The sequence below is a fragment of the Oncorhynchus tshawytscha genome, linkage group LG16, assembly GCF_018296145.1.
Source record: "Oncorhynchus tshawytscha isolate Ot180627B linkage group LG16, Otsh_v2.0, whole genome shotgun sequence".
NCBI lineage: Eukaryota > Metazoa > Chordata > Actinopteri > Salmoniformes > Salmonidae > Oncorhynchus > Oncorhynchus tshawytscha.
In genome coordinates this window covers 13,061,282-13,081,936 of record NC_056444.1, presented here as the reverse complement: position 1 = coordinate 13,081,936, position 20,655 = coordinate 13,061,282, and the positions used below count along the sequence as shown (strand labels likewise).

The 20,655-nt window shown below is 42.4% G+C and overlaps 2 protein-coding genes across 2 annotated transcripts; both read right to left on the bottom strand.

Moving 5' to 3' along the window:
- Nucleotides 1-304: 304 nt before the first annotated feature.
- Nucleotides 305-7,616, bottom strand: riok3 (RIO kinase 3 (yeast)). Its single transcript, XM_024399880.2, has 13 exons — nucleotides 7,313-7,616; nucleotides 6,694-6,812; nucleotides 6,022-6,164; nucleotides 5,687-5,794; nucleotides 5,376-5,485; nucleotides 5,031-5,174; nucleotides 4,730-4,857; nucleotides 4,216-4,398; nucleotides 3,907-4,066; nucleotides 3,655-3,735; nucleotides 3,403-3,492; nucleotides 2,854-2,961; nucleotides 305-1,014 (listed from the first exon to the last, which is right to left on the bottom strand). The coding sequence occupies exons 1-13, from the start codon at nucleotides 7,346-7,348 to the stop codon at nucleotides 904-906; spliced, it is 1,521 nt and encodes a 506-aa protein (XP_024255648.1). The 5' UTR covers nucleotides 7,349-7,616; the 3' UTR covers nucleotides 305-903.
- Nucleotides 7,617-15,054: 7,438 nt separating this feature from the next.
- Nucleotides 15,055-18,864, bottom strand: LOC121839572 (CMRF35-like molecule 1). Its single transcript, XM_042298635.1, has 6 exons — nucleotides 18,706-18,864; nucleotides 18,193-18,528; nucleotides 15,973-16,107; nucleotides 15,752-15,853; nucleotides 15,414-15,463; nucleotides 15,055-15,246 (listed from the first exon to the last, which is right to left on the bottom strand). Exons 1-6 carry the CDS (start codon nucleotides 18,740-18,742, stop codon nucleotides 15,055-15,057), a joined length of 852 nt encoding a protein of 283 aa, XP_042154569.1. The 5' UTR covers nucleotides 18,743-18,864.
- Between the last annotated feature and the right edge of the window lie 1,791 nt (nucleotides 18,865-20,655).

The following is a 20,655-nucleotide window of genomic DNA, read 5'->3' as shown; positions in this document are numbered from 1 at the left end:
CCGACTCTTCCGCCTAGGGTTAGCAAGTTAGACATTTGAGTTTCCAACATGCGGCTAAACGCTACTTTAAAAATAAAAGTCGATTGTCAAACTGAAATCAAACACTCAAACAAGATATAGGTGGTTTCTGCAGGCTTTTATACAAGTTGGACTGGCTGACTGATTAATATCAACATGTTATAGTTACATATAGATTGCTTGTATTGTTTTATAACTCCTAGTTTAAGAGCAGTTTGGTGTCTCCTGTCAAGCTGCTGCTGCTCGATTTGTCCAGAGCAAAGGAAAATGAATGACAAAGCTGAACTAAAATTTATGCCATTTATTTCCACCATTATATTGAAGTTGGAGATCACAGAAAACACAGCTCCCTTGTACGATCAATGGACCTCAATGCATCTTGGTGCCAATGAAAAACAATTCATTGTGTCCTCATTCATGACTGCACCTTTCATGATTAAAATATTAACTGACACAAACTAGGGCTCTTCACCAAATGTTGGATTGCAATTTGTTCCATTCATATAACGCAAAGCTCTTTTCATTCGAGCCCAGTTCACCTGTGAAGATAACTTCATGTCATGAATGCTGAATACCATCTAATTTTTTTAAAAGCAATAATTGTGTACGCATGTAGATGCATCCGTCATGTCCCCCTTAGACGTCCCCATCCATTCCATCTACAAACGTAGTAATGGAATGAGATGTTGACATTTCATGGAGGTGTATGGGAGGCTTTTCAGCCCACTGCCCCCAGCGTAGCATCTTGGGATGCAGTGACCTTTCGACCTTGTGTCCCTCATTGTGATGAAAGACCTTTGGGTGGGGGTTTACTCGCCCATTCTCTCAAACAGAATCAACTGAACAGGATCCATGGAGCTAATCATGGTGTCTAACATCTCATCGTTAATCATCCTCGTGGTGTAATAGGGGAGGCCCTCCATCGCTGGTGCTGGAGTAGGTTTTCTTGCCCCTTCTCTGCACATGGTCTTCATTCATCTTCTCCAGTGCCTCGATCTATAAAACGACAAGTGAGGACAGTGTTAATACAAAAATCACATAGACGTAGAGGAAAGTAACCCATCAACTAAATTATGTGCATACAGGTAGTTAACCACTGTATGAAAGTTAATACTATAATCCCCGGTTTCTGGTAAGCACTTTGACAAAAAGCGCTCTATATCTATACAATTTGATGGATTAGGGTCAATAGTGTTGGCCCCATGTTTCATGAGCTGAAATAAAATATCCCAGAAATGTTCAATACGCACAAAAAGTAAATTTCTAACAAATTGTGCACATCCCTGTTAGTATGCATTTCTCATTTGCTAAGACAATCCATCCACCTGACAGGTGTGGCATATCAAGAAGCTGATTAAACAACATGATCATTACACAGGTGCACCTTGTGCTGGGGACAATAAATGGCCACTAAAATGTGCAGTTTAGTCACACTCCACAATGCCACAGATGTCTCAAGTTGAGGGACCTTGCAATTGACATGCTGACTGCAGGAACATCCACCAGAGATGATGCCAGAGAAGTTAATGTTAATTTCTCTACCATAAGCCACCTCCAACATTGTTTTAAAGAATTTGGCAGTGCGTCCAACCGGCCTCACAACCGTAGACCACCTGTAACCACGCCAGCCCAGGGCCTCCACATCCGGCTTCTTCTTATGCGGGACCATCTGAGACCAGCCACCTGGACAGCTGATTAAACTGTGGGTTTGCACAACTGAAGAATTTCTGCCCAAACTATTAGAGACCATTTCAGGGAAGCTAATCTGGTGATCGTCATCCTCACCAGGGTCTCTTGAACTGACTGCAGTTCGATGTCATAACCGACTTCAGTGGGCAAATGCTCACCTTCGATGGCCACTGGCACGCTGGAGGTGTGCTCTTCATGGATGAGTCACAATTTCAATTGTACTGGACAGGTGACAGAGAGCGTGTTTGGCATCGTGTGGGCAAGTGGTTTGCTGATGTCAAAGTTGTGAACAGAGTGTCCCATGGTGGCAGTGGGGTTATGGTATGGGCAGGCATAAGCTACAGACAACAAACATAATTGCATTTTATCAATGGCAATTTTAATGCACAAAGATATCGTGATGAGATCCTGAGGCCCATTGTCGTGCCATTCATCCGTCGCCATCACCTCAAATTTTCAGCATGATAATGCACGGCCTCATAACGCAAGGATCTGTACACAATTCCTAGAAGCTGAAAATATCCCAGTTCTTCCATGGCCTGCATACTCACCAGACATGTTACCCACTGAGCATGTTTGGGATGCTCTGGATCGACATGTACGACAGCGTGTTCCAGTTCCCTCCAATATCCAGCAACTTCGCACAGCCATTGAATTAGAGTGGGTCAACATTCCACAGGCCACAATCAACAGCCTGATTAACTCTTTGCGTATGAGATGTGTAGTGCAGCATACAGCAAATGGTGGTCACACCAGATACTGACTGGTTTTCTGATCTTCTCCTACCTTTTTAAAATAAATAGTATCTGTGACCAACAGATGTATATCTGTATTCACAGACATGTGAAATCCATATATCAGGGTCTAATGAATTTATTTCAATTGACTGATTTCCTTATATGAACTGTAAGTAAAATCTTTGAAATTGTTGCATGTTGTGTTTATATTTTTCTTCAGTTTAGTATAAACATTCCCCACCCCAAAAAGGCATTCAGTGCATGATAGATCTTTTTGTGTGTGGGACTCTAGTTAAGACAAGAGCCCACTTTAAACTTCCTGTTAAACTTAGTTCTGTAAATTCAATGCAACTACATGAATCTCCAACAGAGAAATAATACCCTCATAGGGACCTCAATGTTTTCTGACCTGGGCAAGGAAGTCTGCCTCGCTGTCACCGCTGAGCTGCAGCCCAGACACGACGTTGAAGAGCTCGTACACATTCATGGCTTCCGACACCCCGCCCTTCTGGAAGAACTGCAGAGACGAGATAAAAACGATATCTTGTTATTAAAACCACCAGCGTGTCACTGATACAAAACCTGATGTAAGAATAGTGGACATGTTTTGACTTTCGCCTAGTTTCCACCAACACGCATCGTATGTTTTGAGGTGTGGCAGCTAAATATACAGGACCTCATCCTGTATATATACATCCTGTACCTGAACCCAACCCGTAACCATTCAGAATGAGCGACTAAACTCAAGCCTTAACTTCAGGATTTGACGTTTGAAGAAATGGAAATGAGAGCAGAAGCAACAAAAACACTTCGAAATTTGGAGAACATGAACGCACATGAATGCTGCAGTGAGACAGAGCTTGTTGTGCAAATCAGGACTTTAGTCCGTGTTTACTTTGAGCTGGAAGTAGCAGGCAATTTAAACCTACAGTACTTGCATCACTGTGAGCTAACTTACCGTAGCCACGTTCCTGCAGTCCCTGAACAGGAACTCAAGGCCATGAGGGTGATTGGGCTCAATGGACTGACTTACATCAATTAGCCAAACCTACATAAAACAAGATGATTAAATCATTCATGCTGAATGAAGGTAAAATCTCATGCCAGAATTTCCAGTTGAAATTAACCATGAGGAATCAGGTATAAAAATAAGGTGTAGACTGACCCACCTGGATAAATAAAGTTTAGACAAACATGATAAATAGCCTACCTTCCCCTGATGCCACAGCATGTTGTATTCGCTCAGGTCGGCGTGGACGAGGTTACACTCATGATACAACTGCTGCATCATCTGCAAGGACAGACACACCCAGGGGTCATAATAACCCAGAATTATACTTCTCAGTCAGATACTCATCTCTTTGAAACTAGTGCGCACAACCAGATATTACTATGAGGTACGTAAATACACAACATAAGTAACGTCTACATTAGTGCATGGCGGCACAGCAGCTGCACTCACATGAAGAACTTGGTAGTAGGCCCTGTTCATGTCCTCAGAGCCCAACATGGCTTCTTTCAGTTTGGGAGCCGGCACATGGTCCTTGCCAATGAACGACATCACCAGGATGTGCTTCTTCAGAATCACCACCTCGGGGCATGGGATGTCAGCCTTTTTCATACTGATGGAGTGGGGAAGAGAGTGAGCCATAACACAGTTGGAGCATTGGAAACTGATATAAAAAAATAAAATAAAGTTATTTGAACCAAGTTTTTAGATAAATGAGGTGAATTGGTGTTGCTCCATTTAAGTGACATCACCACCACACACCGAGCCAGGTTGTGCATCTCTTTCTCAGCCCAGAGGCGGATGATCTTGCGGGGATTCAGCTTGCTGAAGCGTTCCTTGAAGCGGTAGTCGTCCTTGATGTACTTGTCGCGGTTCTTGAACTCATTGAGTGTGGTCTTGAAGACCTTGAGTACACACTCATCTGGGACAGCCTTCTCCTCCATGCTGGGAGAAAAAAACAACAGTATGGGAAAACCTTAGAAACCAACTACAACTTAATTAACAGACATTTAGGGGGGGGGGCAGTTCTATACAAAAACTGTTAAATACTACAACTATGGCTACTGAAATATGGCAAATAAATATACTGCTATAGTGTCTCTGTCATGACATAATCATTGACAATGTAAATGTCATGACGTAACTTCAGGCAATGAAAGTTCCTGATCTGGCTCATCAGGCCAGGTGATAGACGCCTTAGGTCGATCAACCTTTGGTCAGTCAATTCAAGGTGTGGGTTCTTGCGAAACACAATGTGTCATGATGTCACCCTCACCTTCCCCCATCTGCGTGGAACACCACAGACTCCTTTCCAGTGCTGATGCAGCCGTTGATGTTCTCCAGAACGCCTGCGTTCACCATTTTGTACATGAGCAGACGGGTCCTTGGGTCCACTGCTTGTTCCTGTGAATGAAAAAAAGGGAGAAAAGTACAGAAAAGAAAGCAGAAGTGGATAATCATGACGGAATTCAAATATATTAAAATACTATACAGATCTGAACATGGCATGAGGCCATTTTGTTGTCATTTTCAAATTCTTATTTCTATTGTCAATTCCTCCTTTTGCATAGACTCACAGCAGTGGAGTGCTCCTTCTTGTCATGCAGTCGGGCACTGCGACGCTGCTCGGAGTGGCAGTGTTGCTTCAGGGAGTTGTACACCTGGTTAGAGAGCTTCAGGTCCATGCCAAGCCCATCTCCCACATTGATCTCTGGGGCAAACTGGGAGGACAGGACAGAGGGAGATTACAAAAAGGCTGACAGTTTGGGATATGTTCACATTAGTGTGTACACAAATTAAGCCACACATTTCAAAGCTAAATGGAGATAAATGCTAATTACTACTCATACAATTTCCCCAATGTGTCTGTCTATTGAATGATGCTGAACCAAGGAAAAAGGTGAACTTCTTATCACTCTTACATTGTCCATGCGTGCAGTATTCTTCCTGCCACACACAACCTCATCGTGCTTAGTAGTGATGTTCTTGCCTTTCCCAGTAAAGCCTTTTCTTGGAGTTGTCGTGGGCTTATCTGGAACACGTTTAGAAAAAATAGGAAAAAAGGGTTAATGTAGTAAGTTTAACTATTGCTTTAACATAAAACAACCACCAATCAACAGCAACCAATATTTTATGCAGGAAGATGTTGGCCTGTTACAAGTATAAAGTAGATGTATTGGACCTAGCGTCAATACTGATATATGGGGTAAAATTATAAAGGGATGGACATTACCGGCTTTGTAGGGGTCGTGGCGAGTGTCTTGCCAATCAACTTCATCCTCGGAGCTGTCGCTATCCTCGTAAGGGTGCACCATGCGATAGTTCTCAAAGGAGATGGACACTGCAACAGTAAAGAACAATCATCTCTCAAATTCTTCATAACGCCACTACTGTTCATTCTTTTTTACACATTCTAGAAACCTGGTCATGTTTACTAGGGTACAAAACACTTGAAAAGGTTTTGACATGGAAAACTAAAAATGAGGTGTTCTCACACCGTTTCAGTCTGTTTTATTCCGTTCAGTATCTAATGTATTGTTCTAATACCAGACATGTTCATAGGCTTACGTTTGCTATCCCCGTTTAATTTTTTTTCTTCCGTGCGCAGCTGGGTGTCAAACTCCTTGTCAAACTGCATCTGCAGCATCTGAGCCAGCATCAGATCACAGTCCGTTTCTGGCTCCTCACCGGCATCCAGAGCAGCATTGACACTAGAACACATAGGATATTGGACATGAACATGCCGTCCTACACCCACACAATAACCTAATGTGAGTGTGGTGCTAGTTTAAATTGACACTGAAGTGCCTACAACGGCTAGACAAGAGGGTGAGAACATATCCTTTCAAGTTTTTATTTTATTTCACCTTTATTTAACCAGGTAGGTCAGTTGAGAACAAGTTGTCATTTACAACTGCGACCTGGCCAAGATAAAGCAAAGCAGTGCGACAAAACAGCATTACACATAAACAAACATACAGTCAATAACACAATAGAAAAATCTATGTACAGTGTGTGCAAATGTAAATAGGCCATAGAGGTAAATAATTACAATTTAGCATTAACACTGGAGTGATAGATGTGCAGATGATGATGTGCAAGTAGAGAGGGTAAGTAATAGTATAGGGATGAGGAAGTTGGGTGTGCTATTTACAGATTGGTTAACGTGAATCGACAACACAGACAAGGTGGTGTAAGGGATAGGGATATTGATGATATTATTATTATTATGGTACTTACTCTGGGGAATCAGGGAAAGCATTGCTTTCCTCATCCAGTTGCTTTGCCAGCTGCTCGCTCATGACGTCAGCGAGGGAACAGGGTGACACCGCCTTGGTAGTGGTGGCGCCCCATGGACTCTGAAGGACCATATATTCAAATGAGCTAATAGCAATACAGTCCAACATGATGCTTCCCTTTGCTAACATATCGATGTACTCGTTATGTGCTTGAATAACTACTTGAATAAAGCGGTAGTTAACCAATTAGTTGACAATCTAAGCGAACTATACACACACGTTAGCCATCCTGTCAATCAAAAAAGCCATGCCAGGGACATGCCGCGACATGTCCAACATTAATATAGCTTGCTAGCTAATACCTTAGTTACTTATTCTGAATTAACCAACGTTTGAAGCATGTCAGCCTGTTGGCTCGTCGCTATCAGATTTGGCTGTTGATGGATACGAATGTGAATTAGCGCTACAGTAGATCGATTAATGTGTAGCTGTAACATTATTTAAAACTAATTTAGGTCACGTTAATCTGTCCTCCCCAAGACGAGCCTTTTAAGGCTCGGTTTTCGCAAGGGCCATATTACATGTCAAGAATGTCGGACTAAGTTAGCAAACTAACTCACCTTTGGTCCTTCTGCAGTGATCCCTATTTGATCCATGACAGCAGCCCAGAGTTTCAGTCTTTGACAGTCAGATGTCGAGCAATAATCTTAGCTAGCAACACGTTTACGACGACAAACAGTCTCCTTTTATCGTTTCCCGAATTAGACACGATAATGAAACCGTTTAGATGTGTTATCTTAAGCCAAATAGAGTTAATGTCACTAATGAACAGATTTCTTGCTAAATGACAGGGATTTTACGAGAGCTGTAGAGCAAATTCTGCTTTGCGTTGTTCCAGAGATATTAGAAAAGGAAGAGAGAAGAAACCTAGCCGGAAATGACTGGAGCAACGTGTAAAGCACCGCCCAGCAGACTATTGACCAATCGCGTTCAGGTTGTTCTACTGCGTCACGCAGTTGCTAGGCTATTCGTCAAGCAATCCCTTCTAAAAAGTCAAGAGTTTGAGTCGAGAAACTTGTCTATTTTCCTCAAAATAACGGAATTTCAAAGCGACACGATATTATAGAGAACAAGTTAAATATCTAATATCTCGAAAAATATGTGTAATTGTGTACCTGTTGCTCACGCAATTCATGCTATTTCATGCTTTTTTGAAACAGCGTCCAATTAAGTCCCATTTACTCCGTGAAGGAGTGATATCGCCCAAAATGCACCGTGCGGACAATTGATGTCAATAGAATTTCCCATCTCCTCAAAAGTGTCTCTGGTTCTTCATCCTGAATAAGGAAATGACGTTTCGATCCTTCTTCGGGGGAAAAAAGGAAACCAGCAGGTTAAACCAGGCGCATTGCTGCCATCTACAGCTCAATGTGTTTCCCTGCTCCTACCATATGCAGTATATGGATCTTACCCTGCTCCTGAACCAAACTCGGCTCTTTTTAGTATAAAAAAAATGCATCCGGTCTTGCAATTTTGTTTTTAAAATGTATATTATTCTTTCACAAGGATTTTTAACAATATCAGCCTAAAAATCAAACACATTATCTCTGAAGTAAATTAGTAGGCCAGACACCTATACAGGTCTTTCACCATTAATCAAGGTATACTACACAATATTGGCATTCAATAAGTTTAATTCAGAATACATGTACTTCCGGCTTACTTCCGGCGCCGACAGAGATGGCCGCCTCGCTTCGCGTTCCTAGGAAACTATGCAGTTTTTTGTTTTTTTTTACGTGTTATTTCTTACATTAGTACCCCAGGTCATCTTAGGTTTCATTACATACAGTCGAGAAGAACTACTGAATATAAGATCAGCGTCAACTCACCATCAGTACGACCAAGAATATGTTTTTCGTGACGCGGATCCTGTGTTCTGCCTTACAAACAGGACAACGGAGTGGATTCCATGCAGCGACCCAAAAAAACGACTCCGAAAAAGAGGGAAACGAGGCGGTCTTCTGGTCAGACTCCGGAGACGGGCACACCGTGCACCACTCCCTAGCATTCTTCTTGCCAATGTCCAGTCTCTTGACAACAAGGTTGATGAAATCCGAGCAAGGATAGCATTCCAGAGGGACATCAGAGACTGTAACGTTCTATGCTTCACGGAAACATGGCTCACTGGAGAGACTCTATCCGAGGCGGTGCAGCCAGCGGGTTTCTCCACGCATCGCGCCGACAGAAACAAACATCTTTCTGGTAAGAAGAGGGGCGGGGGCGTATGCCTTATGACTAACGTGACATGGTGTGATGAAAGAAACATACAGGAACTCAAATCCTTCTGTTCACCTGATTTAGAATTCCTCACAATCAAATGTAGACCGCATTATCTACCAAGAGAATTCTCTTCGATTATAATCACAGCCGTATATATCCCCCAAGCAGACACATCGATGGCTCTGAACGAACTTTATTTAACTCTCTGCAAACTGGAAACGATTTATCCGGAGGCTGCATTCATTGTAGCTGGGGATTTTAACAAGGCTAATCTGAAAACAAGACTCCCTAAATTTTATCAGCATATCGATTGCGCAACCAGGGGTGGAAAGACCTTGGATCATTGTTACTCTAACTTCCGCGACGCATATAAGGCCATGCCCCGCCCCCCTTTCGGAAAAGCTGACCACGACTCCATTTTGTTGATCCCTGCCTACAGACAGAAACTAAAACAAGAAGCTCCCACGCTGAGGTCTGTCCAACGCTCGTCTGACCAAGCTGACTCCACACTCCAAGACTGCTTCCATAACGTGGACTGGGAGATGTTTCGTATTGCGTCAGACAACAACATTGACGAATACGCTGATTCGGTGTGCGAGTTCATTAGAACGTGCGTTGAAGATGTCGTTCCCATAGCAACGATTAAAACATTCCCTAACCAGAAACCGTGGATTGATGGCAGCATTCGTGTGAAACTGAAAGCGCGAACCACTGCTTTTAATCAGGGCAAGGTGTCTGGTGACATGACTGAATACAAACAGTGCAGCTATTCCCTCCCCAAGGCTATTAAACAAGCTAAGCGTCAGTACAGAGACAAAGTAGAATCTCAATTCAACGGCTCAGACACAAGAGGCATGTGGCAGGGTCTACAGTCAATCACGGACTACAGGAAGAAATCCAGGCCAGTCACGGACCAGGATGTCTTGCTCCCAGGCAGACTAAATAACTTTTTTGCCCGCTTTGAGGACAATACAGTGCCACTGACACGGCCTGCAATGAAAACATGCGGTCTCTCCTTCACTGCAGCCGAGGTGAGTAAGACATTTAAACGTGTTAACCCTCGCAAGGCTGCAGGCCCAGAAGGCATCCCCAGCCGCGCCCTCAGAGCATGCGCAGACCAGCTGGCCGGTGTGTTTACGGACATATTCAATCAATCCCTATACCAGTCTGCTGTTCCCACATGCTTCAAGAGGGCCACCATTGTTCCTGTTCCCAAGAAAGCTAAGGTAACTGAGCTAAACGACTACCGCCCCGTAGCACTCACATCCGTCATCATGAAGTGCTTTGAGAGACTAGTCAAGGACCATATCACCTCCACCCTACCTGACACCCTAGACCCACTCCAATTTGCTTACCGCCCAAATAGGTACACAGACGATGCAATCTCAACCACACTGCACACTGCCCTAACCCATCTGGACAAGAGGAATACCTATGTGAGAATGCTGTTCATCGACTACAGCTCGGCATTCAACACCATAGTACCCTCCAAGCTCGTCATCAAGCTCGAGACCCTGGGTCTCGACCCCGCCCTGTGCAACTGGGTACTGGACTTCCTGACGGGCCGCCCCCAGGTGGTGAGGGTAGGCAACAACATCTCCTCCCCGCTGATCCTCAACACTGGGGCCCCACAAGGGTGCGTTCTGAGCCCTCTCCTGTACTCCCTGTTCACCCACGACTGCGTGGCCACGCACGCCTCCAACTCAATCATCAAGTTTGCGGACGACACGACAGTGGTAGGCTTGATTACCAACAACGACGAGACGGCCTACAGGGAGGAGGTGAGGGCCCTCGGAGTGTGGTGTCAGGAAAATTAGCTCACACTCAACGTCAACAAAACTAAGGAGATGATTGTGGACTTCAGGAAACAGCAGAGGGAACACCCCCCTATCCACATCGATGGAACAGTAGTGGAGAGGGTAGCAAGTTTTAAGTTCCTCGGCATATACATCACAGACAAACTGAATTGGTCCACTCACACAGACAGCATCGTGAAGAAGGCGCAGCAGCGAGACATTTCCTTTCAAGGTCTGAAACAGAAGGGTTTTTCTTTTTCTTCTCTCTATCACATCTGCAAGTGTTGCTGCACACTGCTTTGAACCCAAAGAAATATGAAAGTTTAGAAGTTGAGTTACGCTTTTCAAGGGAAATTGGGGTTGGGGGGCACATTTATGGTCAAGCGAAGGGGACCAGAGAGCCCACTGCAACAGCCACAGCATACCTTTCCAGAGCTAGTCAGACCAGCGCTGTAACAGAGAGGACAGTGGGAATATCCCACACTTTTACAATGGAACAAAATATTTTCTGTGTATTTTAAGAAGCTAGCACAGTACACTGCTCAGCTAAGGGTTAAATGCTCTTTTTTAATGATAATGCTTATATATTTAATACGGGCCGTGCTTTAATTGGCATGGATGGAGAAAGGCCTGTAAAATGTGTTTTATAGAACACCATGTATAGAACACAATGTATAGAACACAATGTATAGCACACCGTTTATAGAACACCATGTATATAGCACAATCTATAGAACACAAACAATAGAACACCATTTATAGAACACCATTTATAGAACACCATGAATAGAAAACCATGTATAGAACACAATCTATAGAACACCATTTATAGAACACAATGTATAGCACACCGTTTATATAGAACACAATCTATATAACACAATCTATTGAACACCATTTATAGAACACCATGAATAGAACACCATGTATTAAACACAATGTATAGAACACAATCTATATAACACAATCTATTGAACACCATTTATAGAACACCATGAATAGAACACCATGTATTAAACACAATGTATAGAACACAATCTAGATAACACAATCTATTGAACACCATTTATAGAACACCATGAATAGAACACCATGTATTAAACACAATGTATAGAACACAATGTATAGCACACCGTTTATAGAACACCATGTATATAACACAATCTATAGAACACAATCTATATAACACAATCTATTGAACACCATTTATAGAACACCATGAATAGAACACCATGTATTAAACACAATGTATAGAACACAATGTATAGCACACCGTTTATAGAACACCATGTATATAACACAATCTATAGAACACAATCTATAGAACACCATTTATAGAACACCATGAATAGAACACCATGAATAGAACTCCATGTATAGAACACAATCTATAGAACATAATTTATAGAACACCATTTATAGAACACCATGAATAGAACTCCATGTATAGAACACAATCTATAGAACACCATTTATAGAACACCATGAATAGAACACCATGTATAGAACACAATGTATGGACCCTTTGTACTTTGACCTACTTCCGGTGCCGACAGAGATGGCCGCCTCGCTTCGCGTTCCTAGGAACGTGTTACGTGTTATTTCTTACATTGGTACCCCAGGTAATCTTGGGTTTCATTACATACAGTCGGGAGGAACTACCGAATATAAGAGCAACGTCAACTCACCATCATTACGACCAGGAATATGACTTTCCCGAAGCGGATCCTGTGTTTTGCCTTCCACCCAGGACAATGGATCGGATCCCAGCCGGCGACCCAAAACAACGACGCCGTAAAAGGGGCAAACGAAGCGGTCTTCTGGTCAGGCTCCGGAGACGGGCACATCGCACACCACTCCCTAGCATACTACTCGCCAATGTCCAGTCTCTTGACAACAAGGTTGATGAAATCCGTGCAAGGGTAGCATTCCAGAGAGACATCAGAGACTGTAACGTTCTTTGCTTCACGGAAACATGGCTCAATCGAGAGACGCTATCGGAGTCGGTGCAGCCAGCTGGTTTCTTCACGCATTGCGCCGACAGAAACAAGCATCTTTCTGGTAAGAAGAAGGGCGGGGGTGTATGCCTTATGATTAACGAGACGTGGTGTGATCATAACAACATACAGGAACTCAAGTCCTTCGTGTTTACCTGACTTAGAATTCCTCACAATCAAATCGACCGCATTATCTACCAAGAGAATTCTCTTTGATTATAATCACAGCCGTATGTATTCCCCCCCAAGCAGACACATCGATGGCCCTGAACTAACTTTATTTGACTCTATGTAAACTGGAAACCACATATCCTGAGGCTGCATTCATGTAGCTGGGGATTTTAACAAGGCTAATCTGAAAACAAGACTCCCTAAATTCTATCAGCATATCGATTGCGCAACCAGGGCTGGTAAAACCCTGGATCATTGTTAGTCTAACTTCCGCTATGCATATAAGGCCCTCCCCCGGCCTCCTTTCGGAAAAGCTGACCACAACTCCATTTTGTTGCTTCCAGCCTACAGACAGAGACTAAAACAAGAACCTCCCGCGCTCAGGCCTGTTCAATGCCGACCAATCTGATTCCATGCTTCAAGACTGCTTCGATCACGTGGATTGGGATGTGGATTGGGATATGTTCCGCATTGCGTCCAACAACAACATTGACAAATATGCTGATTGGGTGAGCGAGTTCATTAGAAAGTGCATTGGCGATGTTATACCCACAGCAACGATTAAAACATTCCCAAACCAGAAACTGCAGATTGATGGCAGCATTCGCGCGAACCACTGCTTTCAACCAGGGCAAGGTGACCGGAAACATGACTGAATACAAACAGTGTAGCTATTCCCTCCGCAAGGCAATCAAACAAGCTAAGCGTCAGTATAGAGACAAAGTAGAGTCGCAATTCAATGGCTCAGACACAAGAGGTATGTGGCAGGGTCTACAGTCAATCACGGATTACAAAAACCAAACCAGCACCGTCGCGGACCAGGATGTCTTGCTCCCAGACAGACTAAATACATTTTTTGCTCGCTTTGAGGACAATACAGTGCCACTGACACGGCCCTCTGCCCTCGACCCCGCCCTGTGCAACTGGGTACTGGACTTCCTGACGGGCCGCCCCTAGGTGGTGAGGGTTGGTAACAACATCTTCACCCTGCTGATCCTCAACACTGGGGACAAGGGTGTGTTCTGAGCCCTCTCCTGTACTCCCTGTTCACCCACGACTGCGTGGTTTGCGGACGGCACTACAGTGGTAGGCTTGATTACCAACAACAACAAGTGTGGTGACAAGAAAACAACCTCACACTCAATGTCAACAAAACTAAGGAGATGATCGTGGACTTCAGGAAACAGCAGAGGGAGCACCCCCTATCCACGTCGACCGGACAGTAGTGGAGAGGGCACTTTAATAATGGGAATTGATGGGAAATGATGTAAATATATCACTAGCCACTTTAAACAATGCTACCTTATATAATGTTTATATACCCTACATTATTCATCTCATATGCATACGTATATACTGTACTCTATATCATCAACTGCATCCTTATGTAATACATGTATCACTAGCCACTTTAACTATGCCACTTTGTTTACATACTCATCTCATATGTATATACTGTACTCGATATCAGCTACTGTATCTTGCCTATGCTGCTCTGTACCATCACTCATTCATATATCCTTATGTACATATTCTTTATCCCCTTACACTGTGTATAAGACAGTAGTTTTGGAATTGTTAGTTAGATTACTTGTTGGTTATTACTGCATTGTCAGAACTAGAAGCACAAGCATTTCGCTACACTCGCATTAACATCTGCTAACCATGTGTATGTGACAAATAAAATTTGATTTGATTTGATTTTAATTGTTCAAAGTGTGTGCGTGCAGGGGCAGACTGGGACCAGAAATCGGCGCTGGCATTTCTAACCCACCGGCCCATTTTCTTCCTTGAGGACCCTATTATTAGCCAGATAATGACAGGCCACAAGGCAAAAAATGGACCAGGCCATCGGGCATTTGCCAGAAATGTCAAGTGGCCAGTCTGCCCCTGCGCAACTTGGTAACTTGTCAGTTCTCACTAATCACACACATTCAATGTCCAATCAGCCTGTCTTATATTATTCTCAGTTGAGCAGCCATTCCTCTTATTATTTGACAAAAAAAACAGCATCCCCCTCTGAAACTCATATGCCACTGCATCATCATTTAGCACTACCTTACTACTATTACACACACACACACACACACACAAAAACACACACACACACACACACACTCAGTGTCCGTCTGTGGTAGTGATATTGAGGCTTTGATAGATGTTGTCATAAGGTGTGATGTCTTGATAGACAGACTCCTGTTGGGCGTCGTCATCATCATCAACATCCTCATAAGGTTGGGAGGAGTATTGTTTCTTACAGGAAGCCAGTTTCACATTCACACACACAGCTTCTGTATTCTCATAAACATCCTAAAGAGAGGGAAAGGGGAAACAAAGTTACATGGGCATATCTACTCAAAAGACTGAATCAAGAGACTGTGGTTAGTGTGTCAGCCTTAGGAGCAGATAGTAATCAGATCAAGGTTGTGGATAGAGTAGCATGTATAGAGTGGACAGAGTAGAGAAAAAGCCCTCACCTCATACACCGACTCAGACAGCCCTGTTTCTCTGTGTGGTTCTGCAGACCCTGATGAACACATAACATACACATTCAGATAGAGAGAGAGAGAGAGAGAGCAGGGGAGAGAGAGAGAGCAGGGGAGAGAGACAGAGAAACAGAGAGAAAGAGAGAGAGAGAGAGAGAGAGAGAAAGAGAGAAACAGAGAGAGAGCAGGGGAGCGAGAGAGAGAAACAGAGAGAAAGAGAGAGACAGAGAGAGAGAAAAGAGAGAGAGAGAACAGACAGAGAGCAGGAGAGAGAAGAACAGAGAGAAAAGAGAGAGAAATGAGAGAGAGAGACAGAGATTGTTACTCACCCTGGATCCTCTTGCATCTGTATATTATGATGAGTGCCAACATCAACACAGACAGACTCACAGAAAAAGTCATCACAGTGAACGCAATAAACACATAGGTCCCTAGAACACAGGGAACCAACAAGCACAGCTACCATCAATTAACAGGTAACACATCAACACAAATTATAACCGCTAGTGTTCTAATGGAATAGTGTCTGAATGATGCAGTGTTACTGTACTGTTGGTGAAGCCTGCTGATGAAGGTGGCATTAGTGATGATGATGTTGATGCTGATGATAATGATGATGTAGAGGTCACTGAGGTCACGGTGGTGACTAGGGTCATTGGAGATGGAGACAGAGGCGTTGTTGTTTCTTGTGGAAAAATCAGAATGAGATCAGAAAATATCTAATATGAATTCAGTCAATATGAGTACATCAGTGGAGGCTGCTGAGGGGAGGACGGCCCATAATAATGCCTGGAACGGAGCTTCAAGCACGTGGAAACCATGTATTTGATACCCTTCCAATTAATCCGCTCCAGTCATTACCACAATTAAAGTTAATTTGATAACATGTGACAGCATGTAAAGATAACATGAAACAAAACATGTGAATGTTCTTGCATGTGGAACTACACATTTCAAATGTTAAAAATGTTATTTAACCCTTATTTTACCAGGTACTTCTACAGATGCACAATCGAGAGCATCCTGGCGGGCTGTATCACCGCCTGGTATGGCAACTGCACCGCCCTCAACCGTAAGGCTCTCCAGAGGGTAGTGAGGTCTGCACAACGCATCACCGGGGGCAAACTACCTGCCCTCCAGGACACCTACACCACCCGATGCTACAGGAAGGCCATAAAGATCATCAAGGACATCAACCACCCGAGCCACTGCCTGTTCACCCCGCTGTCATCCAGAAGGCGAGGTCAGTACAGGTGCATCAAAGCTGGGACCGAGAGACTGAAAAACAGCTTCTATCTCAAGGCCATCAGACTGTTAAACAGCCACCACTAACATTGAGTGGCTACTGCCAACACACTGTCAATGACACTGACTCTACTCCAGCCACTTTAATCATGGGAATTGATGGGAAATGATGTAAATATATCACTAGCCACTTTAAACAATGCTACCTTATATAATGTTACTTACCCTACATTATTCATCTCATATGCATACGTTGATACTGTACTCTATATCATCGACTGCATCCTTATGTAATACATGTATCACTAGCCACTTTAACTATGCCACTTGGTTTACATACTCATCTCATATGTATGTACTGTACTCAATATCATCTACTGTATCTTGCCTATGCTGCTCTGTACCATCACTCATTCATATATCCTTATGTACATATTCTTTATCCCCTTACACTGTGTATAAGACAGTAGTTTTTTTGGAATTGTTAGTTAGATTACTTGTTCGTTATTACTGCATTGTCGGAACTAGAAGCACAAGCATTTCGCTACACTCGCATTAACATCTGCTAACCATGTGTATGTGACAAATAAAATTTGATTTGATTTTGATTTGATTTGAGGTAAGTTGACTGAGAACACATTCTCATTTACAGCAATGACCTGGGGAATAGTTACAGGAGATAATGGGGGGGGATGAATGAGCCAATTGTAAACTGGGGATGATTAGGTGACCGTGATGGTAGGAGGGCCAGATTGGTCATTTACTCTTGAATGTTACTCCTGAATCACTATGATAAATATAATAGTTTTTCTTGAGTGTATTGTGCAAAGCTGATGTCCAAAGGCTAGGAATACAGGTAAAATCAGTCATTGACACAAACATGGTGGTGTTGCAGGAATATCAGAATGCGGTGAACCAAGAGGTTGTGAGTTTAAATCCCAGGTGAGGACATGTTGAATAATAATTACTGTATAAATAAACACACACAATGTAATCATGTATGTCAAATATGTACATTGAAAACACTGTGATTATTTTGTGATGTTCTGGGGACATCCTAATGAGTCATTTCTGTTTCCAGGTCATCATCTGTAAAATCTCATGTGAAAAATATTCACATGTGATCACGTGAAAATCCATATGGGAAATTTCACATGTGATCACGTGAAAATACATATGGGAAATTTCACATGTGATCACGTGAAAATACATATGGGAAATTTCACATGTGATCACGTGAAAATACATATGGGAAATTTCACATGTGAAATAAAATGTTACGTGCAAAACGTGGAAATTTCATGTGAAATCATTTTGACAAAGCGTTTTTGACAAAGCGATTTTAGATATATTACATACAAATACACAGTAAACATTGGTAAATTGTCATGAGTTTAGTCAATGCTATCTGTATCTAACTGTCTTTAGAGTTGATTTGAAATTGTTAAATGTGCCTGCGTCATTTTTGTGTTGATGTTCCTGTAAAATGATTTTTTTAAATACATGTATAAAAAAGGGAACTTACCTTTGACTACTTGCAGTCTGACTTCTGTATAGATGTCTTTCCCATATCTGCTCACAGCGCACCAGTATATCCCAGCATGCTGTAGGGTCAGTTTAGTGACATTCACAGTGAAGACTCTTCTCTTTATGTCATCATGCAGAGAAAAGCTGCCTTTCTTAGTGTGGTGAACTCCCAATTGAGTTTCAATGACAATATCAGAGTTGTCACAGCCCCTATTACAGAGGTACTTTTTGTAATTCTCATACCCATGGCCATAGGAGCAACTGATCTCTGCTTCTCCTCCCTCATATCCTGATACTACGATCTCATCTGCAATAGATACACTCCACAGAGCAGCTGGAGAGAGACAACAAGTTCACATCAGACACAGATCTGCCCTTTAGTTACTAGCTGCTTCAGCACAGAGAACAATAAAATAGAAGCAACAGCAAATCAAATGTGTTTAGCAACTGCAACAATGTCCAGTGTTCTTCAAATAAGCTTTACGTTTTGTAGATATGATGATGAACTCACCAGAGAGGCTAAAGAACACTCTTCGAAGACTTGTCATGATGAACTGCTGTTCTCAGTTTGTCTATACTGACTTCATTAAGTTGCTGTCTCCTGTCTCTCACCTTCAGATTATTCCTACTTCCTCCTAGTGAGGGTAGGTTAGCTAGTCTCTCTCTCTGTGTCTGTGTGTGTCTGTGTGTTATTCTATTCTCTCCGCTTCAGTGTTTCCTGTGTGTGTTGACTTCTTTCTGATGGGGGACACCAGCCCTGCAGAACACGCATCGTTGTTCACAATCATATAATGTGCATGTGTGTGCGTGTGTGTGTGTTATTTGTATACAAAGCCATTTATCTGTTCAAGAGTCTACTATTGAACAGTTAGGTATCCATTGTTTTACATTCAGCAGAAACAGATTTTTTGAAAGAGTCGCCAGTTCTGTACATAGGGAACCCATAAAAATGGACAACAATATATTTTTCCTCCACCTGGGATTTTGTCAAATCAATCATTTAGATTTTCTTTTATCATGAACATTTCTAATGTTGTAAAAAACTAAATTACATGGTAGGGTACTAGGGGGTAACTAGATTTCACCAACTTATTTCCTCAACACTTTCCCTGGTGCTCAGCAAAAAATGTCCTATGTTCATCATAACTTTTGGAGATATTTAAACAAAACGATTTTGTGGTAAATGTATATATTTTTAAAAATATATATAGATTTTTCGTTCTAAATATATTCCAATGAAGTTAGATCTATAATTGTCTTTTAAATATACAAGTAGGAAAGCCTTAAGAGAAATAATCCGCTTGTTTACAGAGAAAAATTTAGATAATTTTTGAGTAAAGTAGTAATATGTTGGATGAGTTTGGTGGGGGCATCTCGGCCCCCCCTACTATGGGGTAACTGGCCCCTAGGGGCTGCGACAGAGCCCGGGTTGCCACCAGAGCCTGGCCTGCCACCAGAGTTTCTGGTGGCACAGCTGGCGCTGCAGTACAGCGCCCTTAACCACTGCGCCACCCGGGAGGCCCTGAAAATCAATGATTTTTACTTAAAATAATAGGTTTTTGGTTTTACGTACATTTTGGAGTATAATGCTTAATTTATATGTGTTGAAAAAGACTGGCATTTGTAAATAAAAATAAAAAGCCTTTAGCTAGCTATATTGCCATAGCATGTTAAATTTGCACGTTGATAAGCTAGCTTGATAACGGCCGTGATGTCTATATAGTTAGCAAGTGGTGGGCATGCTACTAGCTAGTAAGTTAGCAGTGCATTTAATCGCCTTTGCGCTGTTTCTAACCTTTGCCTTTTTTGTGTACGTTTTATATGAACCAAAATAGCTATGTAACATATTACCTATCTAGCTTCCCAAAACATGCATTGTCAGCAAGCATTAGAGTAGAACGGTGCCATTGCAATTTAATATTTGCTCCCCCCGCCACACTGTACAAGAGGAAGCAGTTTAAGAAAAACCTTTCTGTGGTGAAGCGGGCAGAATATGTACTTGATGCAAAGAAAGGAAGAAGTTTTCAGTGTGTTCCTATTCTGCAGTCACTGTTACAAGTATTGAGCAACAAGAATTTTCAGGAGAAAGCTTTAAAAAGTAGGCCTACAAGTTTTTCTCGATACAAGTCTTTTGATGATGGCACACATTTCAAAGAAAATGACTGTTTATCAGGAGATGAATTAACCCTATCTTTACTTCTCTATGTTGATGACTTTGAAGTGTGCAATCCCCTTGGAACATCCCGCGAAAAGCACAATATCCCAGGAGTCTATTGGGTGTTGGCAAATGTCCCATTACAGTTTAGGTCCACACTCAAGTCTATTTACTTAGCTGTTCTCTGCAAGGCTGTTGATGTTAAAACATACAGATATGGGAAGGTGCTATTAAAGACACTTTTAAAAGATCTTGCAAAATTGTAGGAAGAATAACTTTTAATTCCTGTGCTGGGAAAGATACTGA

Excerpts from the sequence above, each read along its gene's own strand:
- riok3 (XM_024399880.2), bottom strand. The coding sequence starts at position 7,348 with ATGGATCAAATAGGGATCACTGCAGAAGGACCAAAG. Across the intron at positions 6,165-6,693 it reads GCTTTCCCTGATTCCCCAGA|TGTCAATGCTGCTCTGGATG; the intron begins GTAAGTACCATA and ends TATGTGTTCTAG. Across the intron at positions 4,067-4,215 it reads GAGATGCACAACCTGGCTCG|TATGAAAAAGGCTGACATCC; the intron begins GTGTGTGGTGGT and ends CCACTCCATCAG.
- LOC121839572 (XM_042298635.1), bottom strand. The coding sequence starts at position 18,742 with ATGACAAGTCTTCGAAGAGTGTTCTTTAGCCTCTCTG. Across the intron at positions 16,108-18,192 it reads CAGACTGCAAGTAGTCAAAG|AAACAACAACGCCTCTGTCT; the intron begins GTAAGTTCCCTT and ends TTTTTCCACAAG. Across the intron at positions 15,247-15,413 it reads TGTCTGAGTCGGTGTATGAG|GATGTTTATGAGAATACAGA; the intron begins GTGAGGGCTTTT and ends CCCTCTCTTTAG.